Raw genomic sequence first — 19,510 nt, 5'->3', positions numbered from 1 at the left:
TAACTGAGGTACCAAATGGGTGTTTGTCAAACATTGTGGGGGGACGGGGGGGGGGGGGTGGCATGAGGTAACAAGTAGGTATTGGTATGTATAATATATTGGTCTGAACAGCTCAATATTATTTTGACTGTATTGCAAAACTTTGTAATGTATTAGCTAAAAAACAAAAAAAACAGGAGGATGTCCTCCCGGCAATTGGAGTCCATGCTGTAGCCGTCTTTCAGCTATAGTGCGGACGCCTATTGGTTAAACACCTTATAGTTATAATAGTAAGACCCCAAATGGGGTGGAGACACGATGTGGACATTCTTTCCATCCATAGCCTCTCCACAGTTGGGAAAGTCCCAACGGTTGGCAGAATGGGAGGCTACAGTCTGCCATTCCTGTGGCATTGAAGGGAACTGTGGCGTCAAAACAGACAAAAAAGTACTTTTGCACATAACATCGCAAGCAGATTAAACAAAAAAACATTCTTGGCCGACATCAGTATAACATTTTTTTAAAGGAGTATTTCAAGACAAAACTTTAAGGTCCACCTATATCATATTCCTTCCCCCTCCGATGGACCATTGTAAACATTTTAGGGGGGGGCGGGGTTGAGGTGACTTTGGGAGCCAAAAAAATAAAAGCCTCAGTACTGAGGAGATAGCTTCTTTCTGAACACAAGAAGAGATGAGTTAAAGTCGATGTGCAAAGCTATATCATTTAATTCTGGGCGGGTAAACAACTTATATACATTATTGTTAGTTAATCATTGCATAGAACATGGGCGTGGTTAATACAGAGGTGTACATTTCACATCATTACATATCATTAATTATGCCATCTGCTTTCATGACTCATAGTCATGGATCCTGGTTCCCCGTTTCATGTCCCATGTCTCATTACACAGGAAAGGGCCCAGGCATCTCTTACCACAAGAAACTTTATATAGAAAGATGCTGCCATAAGCTATATTGTCCTATATGTGTGCTTTATAGAGAACCTGTTATTAACTAGTTGACTTTTAACTAGAGTCTGAATATACAAGTTAAGATATATGAATCCAAAATGGAGTCACCTCTCCTCAGTCATATTACTACAATCCCCTCTTTTAGACACAAAGGTCATGGAAGTGACGAAGGTGACTGACCTCTCTGCATTGTGACACACACATAACAAACTCTAAGTAGATACACAGAAATAATGGCAGGAACAAAGTCAATAGAATACACACAGTAATATCCCTGATCCAGGAAAATACTCAGTTGAAACCAACCCATCCCATGTTACCCAGGGGGCTCCCAAACAATTTATTTATCCTTTTCATCATGTCAATACCCCCTTAGGTTCCCGAGGGGAACCATGCCCAGGTCATGTCCTTTTCCAAAAACAATGACCCGGCATAATGGTGTTTGGGGGGCAATTAGTATGAACACTAGCACTGAGCAAGTAACGGTCCCCACTGTCCCTGAGACCTCCCATTATCTGAACCAATGAAGCCAAGTAACACCATCCCCTGGAATCATTCAGAATCCATGGATGGCGTGTTCTTCTACAAGAGATGTACGTGCTGTCACCTAAGGCCAGTGGCTGTCTGTTTAAGGACCCGTTGAGCACCTTCAGAGAATCCTGCCAGGAGAAGCTGTGAGAGTAGCCTAGCCATCTCAGTATGGGGGTCAGAGGTATGCATGAAGGCATACATACTGTGATGTAGGTTACGATCTAAGGTGTCTAACCCTGTGGCGTTCCCTCAGACCTTGAATACACATCCCCTCTATGTAGTGTGTTATTAGTGGTGTTATCGGGTGGGTCACATATAACCTTAAGCCCCCCCAGAACACACAGGATGGTAGATGTCACCATGTGAACCAATACATATATAATATAGTGCCTATGCCAGCATCCCTTCAAACAGAATACACACTGAAGTGGTCAAGCACGTCCCGGGCACACTACAACAACAATCCTAACATGCCCCAACCCTTACCGGACCACCTTCTAAACATGCAAAAATAGAAAACAACAAACACGTAAGCTCAGCTGCATAGCAATTGTCCATGGAATGCAATAGGGAGGAAGGGTCGTGACAGTCCATGAAAACAAATGGGAGGGGCATGACAGCCTTTAGGCCAAATAAAAATAGTCTTAAAGAAAAGCTCAAAAAGAAAAGTCTCTTGGAGGGCTTCTGAATGGCCATTAAATTTGCAAAAAAGGAAGGAAAAAGGAAATGTCCACATCTCTCATTCTCCTCAACATTTCCCAAAACCTTTGGTTCAATTCTGTGATCATTCAAATGTACAAACATGAATTCTCTACCCCAAAATGCTGCCTCTGTTATTAACTAGTTGACTTTTAACTAGAGTCTGAATATACAAGTTAAGATATATGAATCCAAAATGGAGTCACCTCTGCTCAGTCATATTACTACACTTTAGCAACGCTCTGTCTTGGCAGGATTATAGGACATATATCATCTACCCAACAATTCATCTGCATTCAGAAGACAAAAACAATGTATACTCTAAATTGAAATTCCAAGACAAAAATTCACATACACATAAAATTAAGCGTTTCTCTCTATTAACAACAACTTTCCTCTACCTAGGTGTCTGTCTTATGAAACTGCAACCAGCAGCGATCCCAAGGATTGCCACTGATCACAGTCCACAGACAGTCTATGAAACAGAGACAATTGCGGGAGAAGTGTTTAAACATGTTCTCCCTCTGATGATCTCCGCACACTGAAAATCCTCACTGATCGACACAGAAACGGTCAGTCTATAAAGCTGCAACCCCATTGCTTCACTGGCGATCCGTGTCAGAACTCACATCCTCAAACTCAACAGCTCAGAGGTGGAGAATTAGGGAGCGAAGAGGGAATCTGGGGGAATCCAAGGGGGAAGGAAGAGGATTCATAACCTCCCTCTACCTCATTCAGAACCCCCAAAACAGTAACCATGTCACCCTTTAAGTGTACCAAGCAGCGACAATTTTATCACTGCACAAAAAACTGACATCTCAGTGTTTCTGGGAATCTCTGGTACCATAATCCCGCAAAGTCTCATGAGATCCCAGCATCAGGGGCTGCTCATTGCACGAGGTGGGGTGCTTTCAACAAGGGTTCTAGCCTCCCCACCAGCTCTCTCTCTTTTTACCCTTGGTTGAACCTTTTCCTGTGCCTGTTACTGAATAGTGATCTGCAAATTCTACCGACCCACCTGTACCGCCTCATTATAACTTTGGCAAACAACAACAAACAATCAATTAACAAACAGGGTAACAGGGTAAGTCTACACAAAAATCCTTATTTTAACAACACCTTTTATCTGATAATCCAAATTAAACTAGCTGTGACACTTTAAAATCCTTTTTTTAAACAAAACCCTTTCTGTGTTAATTTCCTTAACTGCCCAAAACCTCCTATCTCGGCTCTCCTTTAAGGTAATTTCCTCAAAGATACTTTATAGTCAATAAATACATGACCACGAATATCTCTCGCACTTGCTACAGCAAATAATGAAAGAATCAATCCTTCAAGCTCGGTGTGCCATGCCGATAATCCTGTCTCAACATTCACGTCCCCGTTAAATCTCAAACAGCTCAGACTGTCACTTCCCCGTTTTTTTTAAAAGCACTCTTTTCCTTCTTTTTTTTTTTTTTCTTTCTCTATGTGTCAGTTCGAAAACAGCTTTGAAATTGGCTTGTCTAAAAAGAACAATGCATTGAAAAACCTTGCAAAATGCAAACCTTATTTTAATAAATAACTCAAATCTCCCTTACCTTCATTTGCTTTACCTTCTACAATGTAGGATGTTTTTATTAAAAAACACATCTTAAACTACTTGCTTACTTATCTCATCACATCAAATATTCCCTTACCTTACAACAACCCCCTCCAATCTAAACACATTTCTTCCACAAACTTCAAAATACCCCTCCGATACCATTCTAAGAGTTACAAAAACGCATTTTAAACATGAACAAAAAAGCGGAATCAAGCACTTATCATTCTAAAGCTCTATATCCAACATACTAGCAAAGGGGAGAAGTCCTATTATTCATATACTATACCATTGCCTTCAAAGAAAACCTTAGCAAACTTATATGAACATGCATATAACAGTACTCCTTCCATGATACCTGAACACAACAAGGGAAATTTACTTCACTGTAATTAAATTTTCCCCTTTTGGGACATCATATAACACAATGAAACAGGATTGCCTTTCCTCGCAGCCGTGTTTCACACCACAGAACAACAGATATCTTATACTTTTATGCCAATGTGATAGACAAGAAAAGCCAGATAGAGCAAAAGTTTGTGGGTCCAGGTAGTAATTGCCCTTTTAACCCTCATCTTATTCTCCTTGCCATAAGGAGCGTAATATTACATTTTTAATCTTCCGACCAAAGGACGTCTTAAAAGGCTTACCTAAAGCCATGGACTTCCCAAAAACCACACTACATTTTAAACTTCTTAAAAGGCTTACCTAAAGCCAGGTGCTTCCCAAAAGCCACTTCTTAACATCATGGCCCATCTCGCACGTCTCTCTTTTTTTTTTTTCAAAGGATTAAGGTTTTAACAGAGCTGAGGCAAGAAAAACCTTACCCCAGATGAGCCTTATCTAAATTCAAAAATCCCAGCGGTCCCTCCAAACTGAAGTGGAGTAAACAGTATTTCTATATACCTGACAAGACCCACTAGGTATAATCATGGCAATTACCACATTCACAAGACCCTCAGTACTGAGGAGTACCAATCATTACATAGAACATCGGCATGGTTAATACAGAAGTGTACATTTCACATCATTACATATCATTAATTATGCCATCTGCTTTCATTACTCATAGTCATGGGTCCTGGTTCCCCATTTCATGTTCCATGTCTCATTGCACAGGAAAGAACCCAAACATCTCTTACCACAAGAAACTTTATATAGAAAGAAACTGCCATAAGCTATATTTCCCTATATGTGTGCTTTATAGAGAACCTGTTATTAATTAGTTGACTTAACTAGAGTCTGTGTCACTGTACTACTTACAGCGAACCCACAGGCGAGCAGGTGACACGGGATCCCCCAGGGTGTGGAATCTAAGAGCCAGCCGGTGTTCCGCCAGGGAACCTCTCACGAAGGTTTGGACTTAGCTGCGTGCTGACCCCAGGTCACGACCCCCGGGTTCACCCTGCTCGCTAGGGAAGTACCAGAAAACACTAGACAAGGATGGATGGATGAAGCAAGGAAAGCCAGGTAGTGAGCCAAGGTCAGGGCGGGCTGCAGACAACGTAATCAGAACAAGCCAGGTCGGTACACAGAAGATGAGTTCACGAGAAGTCAGGTAAAACAGGTTACACAGGGGAGCTTCAGAAACAAACGTTGCTCAAGCAATGGTAGCTAGTTAGGACGGGATTTAAATAGAGAAGCACATAAGGGGCTGGACAGAAAGTAGCAGGAAGGAAACATATATTAGGCAACAGGTGAAGGGCGTCGACACCCATAGCTGCAGAGTGCACAGAGCTGAACACCTGACAGTGGACAACAGATGCCAGCCGAACCACTGCAGTAAAGGTGAGACACAGATCAGCTCCGCAGCTGATCTGTGACAGTCTGAATATACAAGTTAAGATATATGAATCCAAAATGGAGTCACCTCTGCTCAGTCACATTACTAAAAACAGAAATGGAAATTCTTCAAAAAGACTGTGTGAAAACTCACTGCAAAGTATATTCCCATGGGCAATACGTTTAAAAGGCTAAACATAAAACATGTGTGTCTCACAGCCAAAGTTAAAAAAGCTATAAATATTAAGAAAAGAGGTTTTAAAAAAATATAAAAAAAATGAAGGAACACAATCATCATTTAAATGTTACCGAGAATATAACAGAATATGGAAAAGGGAAATCAAGGATGCAAAAATTCAAAATGAACGACATATTGCAAAAGGTATTAGGAGAAACCTCCAAAATTCTTCAAACATATCAATAGTAAAAAGGTCAGGTCTGAGAATGTAGGCCTTTAACAAAATAATCTGTAGTGGTTTACTGGGGAAGAGAAGGCAAATGTATCAAATACTTTCTTTAGCTCTGTGTATACAAAGGAGCATATACTGGCACAAATGTATACCGAATTAAATGTGCAGTAACGCATGGATAGATACTGTGTTAAACTAGCAGTAATGCATGGAAATATATATTGCATTAAATGTGCAGTAATGTGCCGGTATGTTCTGCATTAAACATACAGAAATGCATTAATATATACTGCATTAATTGTCCAGTAATGCACGGATATATACTGCGTTAAACATGCAGTAATGCACTAATATATTCAACGTTAAGCATCCATTAACATACAGATATATACTGCATTAAACGTACAGAAACGCACTGATCCATATTACTTTAGCGTGCAGTAACACCAATGTATAGTATGTTAAACGTGCAGTAATACATGGATATATACTGTGTTAAACTTACAGTAAATAACTGATATATACAACATTAAACACACACATATATATACTGCGTTAAACGTGTAGTAATGCATGGAAATATATCTATTGCATTAAACGTGCAGTAATGCACTAATATATACTGCGTTAAATGTACAGTAACGCACTGAAATATACTGTTGCAATTGTCCAGTAATGCACGGATATATACTGCGTAAAAAATGTGCAGTAAGAAACTCAAATATATTACGTTAACCACCTCAATACAGTGCACTTACACCCCCTTCCTGACCAGACCAATTTTCAGCTTTCAGCGCTCTCACAGTTTGAATGACAATTACTCAGTCATGCAACACTGTACCCATATGAAACTTGCGTCCTTTTTTCCACACAAATAGAGCTTTCTTTTAGTGGTATTTAATCACTAGTGGGTTTTTTTTATTTTTTGTGCTATAAATAAAATAAAATGTACATTTTGTGAAAAAAATGCCCCTTTCTTTGTTTCTGTCATACATTTTTGCTAATTAGTAATTTTTCTTCATACATTTTGGCCAAATTTTATAGTGCTACATATCTTTGGTAAAAATAACCCACATTAGTGTATATTATTTGGTCTTTGTGAAAGTTATAGAGTCTACAAACTATGGTGCCAATCACTGAAAATTGATCACATCTGATCAGGCCTTCAGTACATCAGGTGTATCTCATTTCTTGAGACACTAACAAGTCAGAAAAGTGCAAATGCCCCCCAAATGACCCCTTTTTAGAAAGTAGACATTCCAAGGTATTAAGTAAGTAGCATGGTGAGTTTTTTTAAGTTGTCATTTTTTCCCACAACTCTTTGGAAAATTAAGATTTTTTTTTTATTTTTTTACAAAATTGTCATATTATCAGGTTATTTCTCACATAGAGCATATGCATACAACAAATTACACCCCAAAATACATTCTGCTGCTGTTCGAGTATGGCGATTGCACATGTGTGAGACTTTTACACAGCCTGGCCACATACAGAAGACCAACATTGAAGTAATACCTTCAGACATTCTACCAGCAAAAATAACACATCTCATTTCACAGCCACCTATTAAAATTTTGAAGGCCCTGGAGTACCAGGACAATGGAATTTCCAATAAAATAACCCCATTTTGGAAAGCAAACACTCCAATGTATAATCTGTGAGGCAATATGAGTCTTTTGAATGGCTCATTTTTTTCCAGAAGTTTTTGGAATATGTGAAAAAAAATGAAAATGCATTTTTTTTTTTTTTACACAAAGTTGTCAATTTATAAGATATTTCTAACACATAGCATGTATATAGCAAAAATTACACCCCAAAACACATTCTGCTACTCCTCCCGAGTATGGCGATACCACATGTGTAGGACTTTTACACAGCCTGGTCACATAGAGAGGCTATACATTGAAGTAGTACCTTCAGGCATTCTAGGAGCATAAATGACACATCTCATTTCATTCCTACCTATCACACTTTTGAAGGTCCTGGAGCACAAGAACAATGGAATTATCCAAAAAATGACCCCATTTTGGAAAGCAAACACCCTAACGTATATTCTATGAGGCATGGGCTGCAAATAGGTACTCGGGTACTCTGATGGGCTGCAGATAGGTACTCTGGTACTCTGATGGACTGGTGACAGGTGCTCAGGTATTCTGATGGCCTGGTGACTGGTATTTGGGTACTCTGAAGGGCGGTGATAGGTACTCAGGCACTCTGATGGACTGTGTCAGGTATTCAAGTACTCTGATGGACTGTGACAGGTACCCGGGTACTCTGATGGACTGTGACAGGACATGTACTATGAGGGGTGGTGACAGGTCCTCTTTATTGGGGGGGACAATCAGTGTGATTGGTGTGTACTGTAAGCGGTAACGAGATGTTACCGCAATCTCCTCACACACGATCGGTGTGTGAGGCGGAGAACCCGGTAACATCTCGTTACCGTGGTTTATTTACATTTTAGTGATCGGCTGTGAAACGATCACAGCCGATCACGTGGGTAAACAGCTGGCCAATGGCTGTTTACCAGCGTCGGTGATGAGCAGTGTTCCCGGGGAACACGCCGCCATAGATGCGCAGCGCGATCGCGCGCTGCGCCATGCACAGTGGGGGTGTGACCATCTGTGATCACGTGGTAAACAGCCATGCGCAATGGCTGTTCACCCCCTTCGGTGGCGAGCAGTGCCTCCGTGACACGCCACCACCGAAGAAACAGGGTTGCGTGCGCACGATCGCGCACATTACCTGTTTAAATCTGAGGACATCATATGACGCCCTCCCGCCACAATAGGTCCGCTGCCTAGCCGTCATTTGACAGCCGGTGGTCAGAAAGTAGTTAAACATGCAGTAACACATGGATATATATTACATTAAATGTACAGTAACACCCAAAGATATACTGAGTTAAATGTGCAGTAACGCATGGATATATACTGTGTTAAACGCACAGTAATCCATGGAATTATATACTGCATTGAACGTACATTAAACCAAAATTAAATTGACTGTGGTAAATGTCCAGTAATGCTGAACATATACTGTGCTAAATGCACAGATATACAGTATCTCACAAAAATGAGTAAATGTTTTATTACATCTTTTCACTGAATAAATTACACTTTGCTACAGTTTAAAGTAATGAGTGTACAACTTGTATAACAGTGTAAATTTGCTGTCCCCTAAAAATAATAATTCAGCACACAACCATTAATGTCTAAACCGCTGGTAACAAAAGTGAGTACACCTCGAAGTGAAAATGTCGGAATTGGGCCTACTTAGCCATTTTTTCTCCCTGTTGTCATGGGACTCGTTGGTGTTACAAGGTCTCAGGTGTGAATGGGGAGCAGGTGTGTTAAATTAGATTTTATTGCTCTCACTCTCTCATATTGGACACTGGAAGTTCATGGCACCTCATGACAAAGAACTTTCTGAAGATCAAAAAAAAGAATTGTTGCTCTACATAAAGACGGCCTAGGCTATAAGAAGATTGTCATGACTCTAAAACTGAGCTGCAGCACGGTGACCAAGACCATACAGCAGTTTAACAGGACAGGTACACTCAGAGCAGGCCTCGTCATGGTCAACCAAAGAAGTTGAGTGCACATGCTCAGCGCCATATACAGAGGTCGTCTTTGGGAAATACACGTATGAGAGCTGCCAGCATTGCTGCAGGGCTTGAAGGGTCAGACTGTCAGTGCTCAGACCATGCGCTGCACACTGCATCAAATTAGTCTGCATGGCTGTCATCCAAAAAAGAAGACTCTTCTAAAGATGATGCACAAGAAAGCCTGCAAACAGTTTGCTGAAGACAAGCAGACTAAGGACATGAATTACTGGAACCATGTCCTGTGGTCTGATGAGACCAAGATCATTTTTTTGGGTTCAGATAATGTCAAGCATGTGTGTGTCAGCAACCAGGTAAGGCGTGCAAAGCGAAGTGTGTCTTGCCTACAGTTAAGAATGGTGGGAGTGTCATGGCCTGGGGCTACATGAGTGGTGCCGGCACTGGGGAGCTTCAGTGAGGGGATATATTTACAAAAATGTGAGGGGTGTACTCACTTTTGTGAGATACTATATACTGCGTTAAACATGCAGTAATGCACTGATCTATACTGCGTTAAACGTCCATTAATGCACTGATGTAAACTGCGTTAAACGCACAGTAATGCAGGGCATATACTGTGTTAAATGTACAGTAACACAATGATATAAACTGCATTAAACATGCAGTAATGCACAGAAATATACTGTGTTAAACGTACATTAAGGTACTGATATATACTACATTAAACGTACAGAAATGCAATGATATATACTGCGTTACACGTGCAGTAATGCACAGATACATACAGCGTTAAACGTGCAGTAATGCACGGATATACACAGCATTAAACGTACAGTAATGCACAAATATATAATGAGTTAATTGTTCAGTAACACAGGGATATATACTGTGTTAAATGCATAGTAACGCATGTAAATATATATTGCGTTAAACGAGCAGTAATGCACTGATATATACTGCATTAAACATACAGTAAAGCACTGAAATATACTGTGGTAAATGTCCAGTAGCATATGGATATATACTGCATTAAACGTACAGTAAGGCACTCAAATACATTGCGCTAAACGTGCAGTAATGCAGGGATATTTATTGTGTTAAACATACAGTAAACCACTGATATATACTGTGTTAAACGTGCAGTAATGCAGTGATATAGATTTCATTAAACATGCAGTAACACACTGATGTATACTGTGTTAAACATCCAGTAACATACAAATATATACTGTGTTAAACGTGCAGTAATGCACTGATATATACTGTATTAAACGTACAGTAACACAATGATATATACGGTACTGCTTTGAACCTACAATATTACACTGATACATACTGCATCAAAAAAACTTCCAGAAACACACAGATATATACTGCGTTGAACATGCAGTAATGCACTGACATGTACTGCATACTCGAGACAACACACTCTTTCCACTCTGAATGTATCAGTTCCCATCCTCATGACAGAATTCAATTTTTACAGTGACCTATGCTGCTTAACCACTTCCCGACTGCCTCACACAGAAATACTGAGGCAGAAGGGCATGTACAGGCAGATTAACGTACTTGTATGTTGCCCTTTAAGAGGCCGCTTGTGGGTGCGCGCGCAGCGCTGGGAGCTCTGTGACTGTGGTCATGGGTCCTGCGGATCCGATGTCCGCGGGATACCTGCGATCATCTCATGGTGAGGAAGAATGGGGAGATGCTAATGTAAACAAGCATCTCCCTGTTCTGTCTAGTGACACTGTCACTGATCAGCTCTCCGTGTAATCGGGAGCACTGATCAGTGATGTGCCACACACAGCCCCTCCCCCCACAGTTAGAATCACTTCCTAGGACACACTTAACCCCTAGGTGGCACTGTAGGGGTTAACCCCTTCACGGCCAGTGACATTTTTACAGTAATCAATGGATTTTTTTTAGCATTGATCGCTGTATTGCCAATGGTCCCAAAAATGTGTCAAAATTGTCCAATGTATCCGCCTTAATGTTGCAGTCATGATAAAAATCGTTGATCGCCGCCATTACTATTGAAAAAAAAATAATATCAATAATAATGCCATAAAACTATCCCCTATTTTGTAGACACTTTAACTTTTGCGCAAACCAATCAATAAATGCTTACTGTGATTTTTTTTTTACCAAAAATATGTAGAATACGCATCGGCCTAAACTGAGGAAAAAAAAGTTTTTTGTTTAAATATTTTTTGGGGATATTTATTATAGCAAAATGTAAAAAATAATGTGTTTTTTTCAAAATTTCACTTTTTTTTTGTTTATTGCGCAAAAAAAATTAAAAAACGCAGAAGTGATCAAATACCACCGAAAGAAAGCTCTATTTGTGAGAAAAAAGGACGTTGATTTTGTTTGTGAGCCACGTCGCATGACTGCCCAATTGTCAGTTAAAGTGACGCAGTGCCGATCACAAAAAGTGCTCTGGTCAGGAAGGGGGTACATTCTTCTGGGGCTTTCAGTGGTTAAAAATACATTTTTCCGAAAATCAGTAGCTCTTAAAGGGGTTGTAAAAGTTTATTTTTTATTTTTTTTAAATAACAAACATGCCATACTTACCTCCACTGTGCAGTTTGTTTTGCACAGAGTGGCCCCGATCCTCGTCTTCTGGGGTCCCTCGGTGGCTGTCTTTGCTCCTCCCCGCAAGAGCTAACCCCCCCCCCCGGGAAGCGCTCTCTCATGTGATACACGGAACCGCCCCCCCGTGCATTGATTTGATTAACAGTAGCGGGAGCCAATGGCTGCACTGCTGTCAATCATCCAATGAAGAGCCCACAAGAGCTGGGGGAAAGCAACGCGAGATTGTGCCCACGGAGATTCGGGGCATAGGATGCAGTAAGGTGAAAAAACACGAAGCTTTACGACCCCTTTAACATTACCACCCCCCCCCCCCCCCCCCCCACACTCATTTACAGAGACTCTAATTCAACTTCAAATATTAATGAGGGACTTCAGCCCTCAAATATCTAGGCGCAACCAACCCCAAAAATTTTCACATTGCATTTCCCTTCTGTACTAAAACAAAGTCCAATCATTACTTAAAGAATGGAATACTTGGAGAACTCATGTTCTCATGATTTGGAAAATGTAACATAATAAGGCCTCATGCACACGGACGTTTTTACAGCCACTTTTTTGAGCTTTTTTTGCAGCTTAAAAATGGCTGTCCATGTTAGTCTATGGCTTCATGCCCACCTAGGCGTTTTTGAGCTGCAAATGGCATAGGCGTTTTTAAGCTGTAAAAAAAACCCAGGACCAGTGCGTTCCGTGGCGTGGAGCTAGAGCTGTAAAAACGCGAATCGCGGGAAAACGCGCAAAAACGCGCATAAACGCGCAAAAACGCGCAACATATTTTCTTTGTTTTCTGAGTGCTATAGCCAAGAGATGTGTTTCTTAAAAAACGCTACTTAACGCTAACGCTAAAAAACGCGCACAAACGCGCAAAAACGCCAATGCAAAACGCGGTAAAAATCACGTTTTTAACAACGATTTTTCCAGGCATCGGAGCTAGCTTTGCAGCCAGTTTTTTAAAACGTCCGTGTGCATGAGCACTTAAAATGACAATTCTCCCCAAATTCCTATACCTTTTCAACTTGCTACCCCTTTCCATCCTTCCTGGTTTATTATGGCCAACTACATTTATGCGCTGCAAATTCATCTGGACAGAGAAACAACCCAGAATTCATATTCTCACTTGCTCTAAAGCACACATCAATATACCATTCAGAATGCAATCTGGTTAGGTTGATCAAATTGTACAGATACAAGACAAGTAAAGCGTGGGTTAACCTAAGAAAATGTACAACTGAGGATCCCCTCTCCTGGTATGCCAACACTTTACCAACATAAATCGCACCTGGCTATAGGGAGAATGTTTTTATAATTAATATACATATTCTTATACAAAAACAATCACAATTAATTAATTTTTTACCATGCCCATCAAAATATTTTCCTATTATTGTAAACAAAGTCTTCCCCCAGGTCTGACGGAACATACATTTTTGGGAGCTGTACACCGCCAATCTATAGACAGCATTCCATTTATTTTCAATATATTTATTGGATTTTGGAAAAACAAAAACAAATGTAAACACCCTGCAAGGCTATCAATTGAATAATATAACATTTTACAATCAGATTATGGTGAGTCAGTTGACACTGCCTCTACATCACAAGACAAAACACAGAATTAGTAACTTAAACATAACTAATTTCACCCTGGAGTAATGGAAGCTACTTCTATAACTTTATCTACTGAACTACTCCTATGAGCCAGAATCCAAAGGAGCCTAATCTATTATAAATGTCTGGGTGAGCAACTGTCAACAGCTCCCGTACCTGAGCAAAATTAGATGTAAGGTTTCTTCCATGCTCCTGTGTAATCTTGGCTCCCAGGAGAATGAAGAAAACCAGTGCCTGCATATATTTGGAAACTTTCTCAACTCTGCAGAGAGAGCTGTGGTGGGGTCTTGAGAAGTAGAAGCCCTGTAATTTTCCTCAACATACAAAAGACCCTGTTTCAATATGTCCTTATGCGAGGACAGGACCACCAGATATGAAACATTGAGTCCACAAGGTTGCATCCTGTAAAACACAATGGGGATGCGTCTGAGTAGATCATGCCAATCTAGATGGAACATATCACTATCTGGTTAAATGTTTAATATTAGCTTCAATTAGAGAAATATTCAAAATGCCCTATATGAGTGTTGAAATGCCTGAAACCATTCATTTTGATCCCACGCATGTTCCGTGTCCAGTTCCCAGACCCGGGCATAGAGGGGTATGTCTCCCTACACACTAGGAAGGAATCATCGAGATACCCCCCTCTGATCCAAATATTTGAGCACATTTGTTCATAAAGAGTGGATTTAGGGGGTTTGTCGTCTGACCAAATAGAATTAAGGAAGTGCCTAATTTGGAAGAGTCTGAATTTTTCAAGTTTACTACAATAACCCAGGGAAATAGGTCCCACTGGATAAAAAAAAAAAAGCTTCCAATACAAAATAGGCCTTTATTCAGCCACCAACGGAAGACTTGAATGTTCATGCTGGGAGGGAAGGATGGGTTATGGAAGTTTTGTGCTAATGGACGTATGTAGGAGATTAACGAGTGTTGTTTGTGTAAGGTATCACATAAGGCCACCGAGTGAGAAAGGGTAGGGGACAATATAGAGGGTCTGGATTTCATATTGCTCCCTAACAGATAGTCAAGCGAATGTAAGGGTACTGTTTGCCTTTATATGGAGACCCAATGACAGCTTTCCATTTTAACCAAGGTTCCAAGTGGCTGACAATTTCATGCTTAACCCCTCTACAGGGGTATAGCAGTTATCTTTCTGCAATGTATTGCAAAACTTTCTTACCACACTCCCTCTTATGGCAGATTTCAATTGCCCATTAATAAGCTTTGAAACATTATGCTTTGAAAACAGACCATTAAGAAACTTATCACGTCTTTGCACTCAAAAAACTACACCAAACACTATATTAGCCATGTTGATTATCAAAACTAATAGTAAAATAGTACACATATGGCTAACAGTATATTCTCACTACTCTATCGGATTCCACCCAATGAATCAACTGGCTAAACAGGGTACAGGAAACAAATACCTTAAATAAATGTAGAAAATTATTTTGTAGTGTCACAAAATTGCATGTAGCTCCCACTCCTCATTAGACCCCAGTGAGCTCAAACTATGTAAATTGTAAATCCAATGGATTTTTCATTCAAACATAATTTTATGTCTGGGACCCACTTTTGGTTATCTCTTTAATACCAAAAGTCTGAGATATTCTGGACTGCTACCATGTCTTACTGAAAAATGTCTAGGGACTGAATGGTTGTCGATACCATTTAGTAAACTCCTCTTAGTTTTCCCAAAACGAGCTCTGATGGAGTGAGATATCCTGCAGACATACAGTATATCGGCCCACATGGACAAATCATCCCATACACTACAAACAATGAATACATTGTTTAATATTGTGTGTTCTACCATCTGATCCAACCACAACTTTTTTTTCTAATTACCCTTTTAGTCCAAAAATGAACGCATAATCTTTGCCTTCTCTTTAGATAGAATATTCACTCTACTGGGGACTATCAGGCTTCTCAGGTCCAGTGGTTGACCGTGGGTTTATAAAGGGAGACATTTATTTAAAAGCCGGATCCTTTGTCAAAATTCTCCAGTTGTGACTCAGGCCTCTTTTAATACAAAAGGCCTTGTTTGGTACAATAGTTGATTACCTTCCCATCAAGCTCTTTATCAATTTGTGATTTACATACATAGTTACATAGGTTGAAAAAAGACACAAGTTCATCTAGTTCAACCATAAAAATAAATGAATAAAAAATATTAAACAATCCCATATACCCAATCCTATACCCACAGTTGATCCAGAGGAAGGCAAAAAACCCCAGCAAAGCATAATCCAATTTGCTACAGCAAGGAAACAAAATTCCTTCCTGACCCCCAAAAGGCAATCAGATTTTCCCTGGATCAACCTTACCTATAAAAGTTAGTACCCAGTTATATTGTGTGCATATAGGAAATAATCCAGGCTTTTTTTTTAAAGCAATCTACTTAGCTGGCCAGTACCACCTCTAGAGGGAGTCTATTCGAGCTCTTACTGTGAAGAAATCTTTCCGTATTTGGAGATGAATTTTCTTTTCCTCTAGGCGTAAAGAGTGCCCCCTTGTCCTCTGTGTTGACAGTAAAGTGAATATCTCAACACCAAGTTCACTATATGGACCCCTTATATATTTGTACATGTTGATCATATCCCCCCTTAATCTCCTCTTCTCAAGAGAGAATACATTCAGTTCCTCTAATCTTTCCTCATAGCTGAGTTCCTCCATGCCTCTTATCAGTTTGATTGCCCTTCTCTGCACTTCCTCCAGTTCCCTGATATCCTTTTTTGAGAATTGGTGCCCAAAACTGAACTGCATATTCCAGATGAGGTATTACTAATGATTTGTACAGGGGCAAAATTATATCTCTCTCTCTGGAGTCCATACCTCTCTTAATACAAGAAAGAACTTTGCTCACTTGGCATTGCATGATATTATTGAGCTTATGATCTACCAAAACTTACATTGCAGGTAATTCCCCCACACCCTCATAATATCCTTCTTTCCATCATTTTTCCAAAATTTCCAGAGCCAAAATAAACGTAAGGGCTACAAGCAGAAAGCCTTTATCCTGAGTTCACATTCACACGTAATTATTTTGCGTTTTCTGATGAATACTACAAACAAAAAAGGGTAATTGTATCAAAGCCTCCTTCAGGCGATTCTTATTGGCATGCAGTTACTGCAGCTTAACATAGAAGTGCTGTCTATTAGCACTATGAGAAATTGGAATCATTAATGATTGTCACTGCCTCCATATTTTCACTGCCCCCTGGTGTATTCCCTCCCAATCCCTTGCTGTGCTCTCCTGACCCCCCAAGTGTGTTCCCCCCAGCTCCCATACTGTACCCCGTTTGGTGTGTGTGCCCTCCAGGTCCCTGTACAGTTCCCTCTCGATCCCCCCCTTGTGTGTGCCCTCCCAACACCCCTGGTGTGTGCCCTCCCGACCCCCATATAGTGCCCCCCAATCCCACTGGTGTGTGCCCCCCCGCCCCTTCTTGGATTGTTCCCCTTCCAACCCTCCTGGTGTGTGTACCCTCCCAATGCCTGTACGGTGCCCCCCGGACCCACCTGGGGTGTGTCCTCCAAATCCCCCTAGTGTGTGCCCTCCTGGTCAACTTGCACTTTGCCCCCACTCCCTGCACTGTGCCCTGCACTCTCCTGACTCCCTTTGCTGTGTCGTGTTAAACTCCCCATACTGTGCCCTCTTGATCCCATGATTGGGCCCAAGAAAATGTTTGCCCAGGGTCCAATCAATATTAAAGATGGCCCTGGCAGCATAACTCATGTAGTCAGGAATATGAACTTCTAGTTGTCCTGGGATGTACTCCAAAAAATGATTTTACAGATAAAGAAAAAAATCCTAGTTTTCATTAATTTGATTATGAGTAAAATGTCATCAATTTCATGTGTCATTTGTGCTAATAGCTTTACCTGTTGGTGGTGTTTGAAAATCTAATGTTTGCCTGCTCAATTATGGAAATACAATTTTCTTGGGGTTTACTTACTTTTTGCACATGGCTGTTTACAAAACAACTGTACATTTCCTGCAGGAATTTTACATCTTTTAAGAACAGTTTCAGAAAAAAAAATGTTTTTCTTATTTTTGCATTCTATCATAACAATATCTATTGGTTACAAATTACCTTTTTCTTACTTACTTTATTATGTCCTTACTTATTGTTTACCTTGCTAGCTGCCCCTCATTGGGTTAACAGACCAAAAGATGAAATCCGTGGTCCAGGAGAACATGTAAAATTCACCTGTGATGTAGATGGCAAGCCCAAACCCAAGATTACCTGGAAAATTAATGGGGAACCTGTAAAAGGTATGAAGTCTACTAAACCTTGTATCTTTCCCTTTGTTTTGTTTTTATAATTTGGCTGAAGATAGGAGAATGTGCACCTATAGGTTGTTTCTGCTACCTCACCTTTGGCTATCCCTTTTTAGCAGCCAATGCGGGCAGAATAACCATCAGCTTAATGTGAATTTTCAACTACTAACTACACACAGTTTAAAAATAAATTAATAATCATTCTTCAAACTGTTATGGGCTATATGAATGTTTCTACGTTCCTTGGGGTTTCTCCCTTACTTGTTTAGATCTTGTTATATTGCGTTTAGATTTCTAAAAGTGGGACTTTTTAGAATTATGTTTAGGATTGCTGAAAGTGAGCGCTGACTTTATATGCAAGTTATCTTCCCACTGGGATTGCATACCTCCCAACTATTAGCAAAAGTATGTAGGCATTGGACACACCACTACCTCCCCTTCATTCATTTTGTTCCATTTTTTGCATTGTTGTGAAAATAAAAATGCAAAAATGCCTTTATTAATTTTCAGATAACTTTGCCATGCTTTTTACCAGAAATGTTAAATTAGTGTTGTTTCAAACTTGACATATGATAGTATAACTTGTTTTCTTTTTTTAGCTACTGTAACAAAAGCTGCTACTGTAACAAAAGCTAAAACTAGTGGAGCCATAGCCATTTTTTAAAAATATTTCTTGTTTATAGATTGCATAAAAAAATAAATTTTTGCAAGGCAATATATCCAAAAAAACACCTTGCACGCCCTGGAAAAAAGGCCGTATGTATTATATTGATACCTTAAAGAAGAACTCCGGGAATTCAGTCACACTTCAAAATATTTTACAATGGGTTATGTCCAACTAGGTATATGTCACCTCATGAACTTTGCTTTTATTTACAATTAACATTTTTACCAAGCGACATTGGTCTGACAGGAGCGACACTGCTTTCTCACACGGCATCTGCTGTGCCTGCCCCTCCCTTCCATTTACCATTTCCAGAAGACTTTGTTTAATGTTGTGAATAGGTTGTGTCAATGGTTTACCTGAGCATGGGCTAGACTAAATAGCATTTTAACCCTGGTTGTGTTATTGTTTCTACTTTTACTGTTCTATTGCCACATGGACAATGTCTATGTACTGTATGTATCAAGAGAAAAAAATGGAAACGCATATTTTTAAGGCTCCAGATAAATCCAAAAAAATAATTATTATGTTCAGTTGATATAAAAATCTACACACCCCTGTTAAAATGTCAGGTTTCTGTGATGTAAAAAAAAAATGGGACAAAGATAAATCTTTTCAGAACTTTTTCCACCTTTAATGTGGCCTATAAACTGTACAACTCAGTTGAACAACAAAAATCTTTTAGGTGGAGAGAAGTAAAAATAAAAAAAATATAATATGGTTACATAAGTTCAAGTAAACTAAATAAGTAAACGGATACTTTGTTGAAGCACTTTTTGATTTTAGATTTTATGACAGCAGTCTTTTTGTGTACGAGTCTATCAGCATGGCGCATCT

The 19,510-nt window shown here is 39.9% G+C and overlaps 1 protein-coding gene across 6 annotated transcripts in view; it reads left to right on the top strand.

Annotated features, from left to right (window-relative positions):
* Positions 1–19,510, top strand: part of L1CAM (L1 cell adhesion molecule) — a 671,411-nt gene that overhangs the window by 317,182 nt on the left and 334,719 nt on the right. For all 6 annotated transcript variants that reach the window (XM_077478852.1, XM_077478851.1, XM_077478850.1 and 3 more), the window contains one exon: positions 17,872–18,003. In XM_077478852.1, coding sequence (XP_077334978.1) covers positions 17,872–18,003 — 132 coding nt within the window. The remainder of the gene's footprint in view (positions 1–17,871; positions 18,004–19,510) is intronic.

Source organism: Lithobates pipiens, unplaced genomic scaffold, assembly GCF_037356315.1.
Source record: "Lithobates pipiens isolate NorthernLeopardFrog02 unplaced genomic scaffold, aLitPip1_a1.2 Scaffold_1, whole genome shotgun sequence".
Taxonomy (NCBI): Eukaryota; Metazoa; Chordata; class Amphibia; order Anura; family Ranidae; genus Lithobates; species Lithobates pipiens.
This window is presented reverse-complemented; position numbering and strand designations above follow the sequence as displayed.